The 4918-nt window shown below is 37.1% G+C and overlaps 1 protein-coding gene across 1 annotated transcript in view; it reads right to left on the reverse strand.

Annotated features, from left to right (window-relative positions):
- Nucleotides 1–2937: 2937 nt before the first annotated feature.
- Nucleotides 2938–4918, reverse strand: part of LOC139968187 (alpha-2C adrenergic receptor-like) — a 2184-nt gene continuing 203 nt past the window's right edge. Inside the window, exon 1 of the mRNA XM_071972581.1 lies at nt 2938–4918. This exon is cut by the window's right edge and continues 203 nt beyond it. Within this exon, the coding sequence (XP_071828682.1) occupies nt 2991–4313 (1323 nt within the window). The 5' untranslated portion in view covers nt 4314–4918 and the 3' untranslated portion in view covers nt 2938–2990.

A 4918-nucleotide genomic window follows, 5' to 3' on the forward strand; every position in this document is an offset into this window, starting at 1 on the left:
CGTCTCGGTTACGTGATGATGTTATTATAGTTTACGTTTCTTCAATCCAGTACATAAGTCGATTGGTAAGTGTAATTCAATCTGTTAGTTATTATATAAAGGCGTACACAGTCAGTCAATTGGATTCCTTTTCTATCTGTACTGGATCACTCAATGTGGGATGAATCGATAGACAAGTTACCATAGCAGCATCAGTACCCCAAAATTGCATATCTATTTTAACTCTGTGGAGTGTTACCTAATTAAACAAAGTGGAGATTAAATGTTATTTGATATTTACAGAATGTCATGTAAAACCAAACAAACTAATCCATTGCCTTTAGAAACGCAAGTATTTAATTGGCGAAAGAATATGGAGTGATGTTATTTTGTGAAGTTAATTGTCTCGCGCAATGCTCTGAGCACTGATAACAATTTGTGATTGGTGTGCGAAGTCCACTGTAAATTTTAAAGGAGCTGGTTGCGTTACATCATTTCATATCATGCCATTTGATCAAAAATATGTATTAATGAAAATTACCAAACAGTATGGGACACATCATTGACGTTTCGTTGATAACATTATCATTGATTATTGATTGCTTATTAATAATGATAGTTAATGACCAATAAAAAAAAATCCAAAAATGTTGACGTTTTTTTGTGTGTAGAAGTTACAGAAATCCAAAAATACTAAATAATGAAAAACATGTAAATTGGTGGGTTTAAGGATCGGACAGTAACGAATTTTACCAAAGTTTAACACGAAATGCTACTTTAAGACCAAAACATGAGGATGTAAGTACACATGCATGTCACGGACAGGGAAAGCCGTCTTCTAAGGTATGTTTACCTTGCGCAAGTTTATAACTCATGAAGTACAATTATGTAACGTGATATTTGTACCATTTCTATAATGTATGCCTGATTGTAATCTTATCTTCTGCTGACAACAGAGATATAAACAAGCAGACAGTTTCAATATGTTAATGCGTCCTAACTGATCTGTAGTAGTATTTTAGTAAACGTACAGTGAATGTTCTTTATGGGTTACGTGTGTTGTCACAGTCAAGCCTTGCTTGATTACGACTTCTGTCATAATATATGGAAGCTTGGTATACTAAACACCAATTATAATATTTATATTTTATTAATTATTTATTTATCTATTAATACGACAATAATGGAAACGGGCGGTTTCACGAGCTATTTTGCAAGATGTTTTCAGACATGACTACCTTATCAGAGGAGGTGGGTTATTCACCCCCCCCCCCTCCCCCTTTTGCAACTTCGTAACCATGGTAATAGCTGCTGAGTTTTACATTTCTTGGGATAATCTCAGATTTTTCGTCAGTAGGCCTAATAGTTAAAATCGATTTTCTAAGAGGAGTATGGAGAATTCAACTCCAAATGCGGTACAGTTAATGTATTGGAATTATATTTGCATATTTCCATAAGCACTTTGCGTATGGTCAGTTTCCCCCATGCACCATACCTACCAAGTAATAGTCAAATTTAGCTTGCAACCGTCCAACTATAATGGAACTTAGTAGATGTTTGTTCACCAACTCTTTTTTTAAAGGGTAGCGTAATTAATAATTTTGATCTGTTCTCAAGCCCTTTCAACTATAGTCCAGCTAATGATTCGAAGTAAATTGTTATCGGATGTTACTGTCGGAATCATCGGAATATTCGGCACAATCAACTTGAAAACAATGCCTTATTTAGTTGAAAGTTAATTGTAATATGAAAGGTTATGCAAGTATCGTGTGTGACCATGGGGAATGTCCAAAATAAGAACGTACATTCTTTCATTGTTGAAAGAGAATTACTTAAAAAGAATTGTCTGGTAGCCCTAAGAACTTACCTCAAAAAACGATAAACGATTTTCCAAACATGTTATCAAAGTATGAAAACAATAATATTGCGTTTGACAGAGAAACGATTTTTCATTCGTTTAGGATGGATATTTCAAATATGCTTTGAAACAGGAGCGAAAGTGACGTCATCTTGGCAAATGCAGATTGCGACATAACCAACGCTGCAAACAGTTCCTACAGTAGTCACAACAAAAACCGCGTTTGAATACAGATTAATTTCTTAATTAAATTAATTTTCGGTGAAATTTCTTCTAAAAAAAAAATTGGTAAGCCGTCATATATTTAGTGCATCGGTGAGTTTCGTGGTCTTTGTATATAACCCAAGATAAGTTTGAACAGCAGACTCTTCGTTGTTTACATTACGCTGTCCAGTTTCAATGCGGAGAATGTTCGCATGTAGGCTACTGTAAAGTTTACAATCGGACAGTTCTACGAAGCCTAAGCTTCCCGGTACTACATTCTGCTCTGACATCGATTCCGCCATGTTACACCTTTCGATGTTCCAAATACTTCTCAAGTGATATTAAAGAAGCTTCCTTTTACTTTAAAGTTGAACCGTGAATTTTATTTTAGCGATTTCGAAGAACGGTTTATGAACTGTGGTTTGAGTGTGAGAGTGTATTATGTGCAATGATATGTACGTACCAGCTGGGCATGGTAGGCTGTAGCCTATATATTTCGCGATATGTACGTAATATTTATAACAGGCAATCACCTGTGCGTGTACACGTGAGAGTGTATTCGTTGCGGAAATGGGAGTGCTAACTTCAAGTCGCTCGTTTTGCCTATTTGCCCGCATTACGTCATTCACCAAATTGGTGAGAAACTGGTGAATTTGAAAGCCAGATTTCTACAAGAAGAAAAACGTCGACAATTTTCACATGGTTAGAAAGAGAAAATATAAGAACTATGAGGACAATGTATCAAAATCTTCCATCAGACAATTCCTTTTAAGTACAAGCATCATCCATCATGTTACAAATAGGGCTACAATCATGTTAACAAATGTTTTATAAATAAGTAACAGATATAGTATTTCAGTAGCATTTCATACTAAAGGCAAAATCCCCCCAAGAACCGATCTTCAGTTCTTCACTTCCCAAAGGTATTGTTTTATAATAATTCTTCAACTCACAAGCTGGATCGGAACCAAATCTTTTTGATTATCTTTGCGAAGGCTCGGCGAAAATCGCGATTAAAGACCGTATATATAATTGGATTGAGGGCACTGTTACAGTAACCGATCCAAAAGATGATATCAAATAGCAGGGTTGGAATGTTACAGGATAATCTACATAGAGCAGATATGACGTAAAGTTGAAAGAATGGATACCAACATGCTAGAAATGTCCCCATGATAATACCTAGAACTAAAGTAGCTCTTCTTTCACGTTTCTGAGCAAGTCTTCGCTTTGAACGGTCTACGTCCGGGAAACCGTTGGATCTTTGAGACGTTGTTTGTGAAGTAAGAGAATGATTAACCTGGCGATAAGAATCACCCTCTTGGCCATGACCTTTTGACTGAACTTGACATTTGATTCGATCTCCGCTCTCACTAGAGAAACATCCTTTCAATAACTGTCGATCTGTAAGTTGACGCTCCTCATTACCATTATTCTTGAAGTCAACTTGAATATTGCCGGTTGAGGTTTTATCGTCCAGGCATTTGTTAGTCTCTAGATAAATATGCCTCTGGTAATTAAAACCAGTGCCGGTCGATGGCTGACCGCTGTCAGGACATTTCACGATATTGTCACGAGCGTTTGAATTGGAACGGGCCCTAAATTTCGCAGCACTCCATACATTTGCGTACGTTATGATCATGATCACTGCAGGAATATAGAAGGAACCCATGGTAGAGAATAGAATGTAACCTACGTTATCACTTATGAGACATTTAAACTTCTCCGACGGTGACTCCTCGACTCGCCATCCAAACAGAGGAGGAACAGATATAAAAATGGCCAGAGCCCACACGAAGATGATCATCATGTTGACACGGTGAGGCGTTCTCCAAGCGGTGTATTTCACAGCTCGAGTAATACAGCAATAGCGATCTATCGCGATCAGACATAGATTCCAGATCGAAGCAGTACAGGCTAGGACGTCACAGACTTTCCACAACTGGCATAGTACAACGCCAAATACCCAGTAGCCAAGTAGTTGGTTGACTATACCCATCGGCATGATGACAACTCCTACAGTCAGATCTGAGATTGCAAGAGAAACCAAAAATCTGTTTTGAACAGCCTTGAGACTTCTGTCCGTGGCAACTGCTATGCAAACTAAGGTATTGCCAACAATTATAAGAATTATGACTACCATAGTCAAAATACTAAACAACCAAACTTCTAATGGATTATCTTGTGAAGCAGGCATACTATTTGAACTAGGATGGTATCCCTTTGTCATGGCTAGCATGCCTGACTTTTCAGTGATGCTCATATTTGACATAGTCTCAACCAAAAGTCGAGGGTCTCATCTATTGACAATGTTATATATTAAAATGAAATACCAGACCGGCACGGTTACAACATCAATTTCAAAGATAACATAAATCAACGTAAAATAATTAACACTCTTTGATGCAATCTGCAGCATAGATATTTATATGTCATTACGAAAAATTAAGTCAATCCGTCCAGAAGTTTTCAAAACGAATCTTACACACAAAGATCGACGAATTTCGATAGATTTTCCTCCTATAACACAAAACAAATTAATAGTAGGTGCTCCAGGGAGTTTCATATCTATAGTATATATGTCACAAGATAACTATACACTGAATTCCGAAGCAATTTCGTGAAATCAATAATGGCTCTTGAAATCTTTCTCGACTCTCTGATACGCTTCAACACGTACAAGATAGCCAATATCTAAAACCAACACAAAACAATGTATTCCGGCTGTAACATCAAACTCCTGTAAAAGTGCTGAAGAATGGCCTACAATTTTTACTCAAGGCTGTAAAGCTCTTCAATCAAAACAAGGGTACTAGCCTGCTCACGAAGATTCGTTTGATCTGGGTCGCTTTCAGACTACTTGCCTAGCAGTGCCGA

Source organism: Apostichopus japonicus, chromosome 5, assembly GCF_037975245.1.
Source record: "Apostichopus japonicus isolate 1M-3 chromosome 5, ASM3797524v1, whole genome shotgun sequence".
NCBI lineage: Eukaryota > Metazoa > Echinodermata > Holothuroidea > Aspidochirotida > Stichopodidae > Apostichopus > Apostichopus japonicus.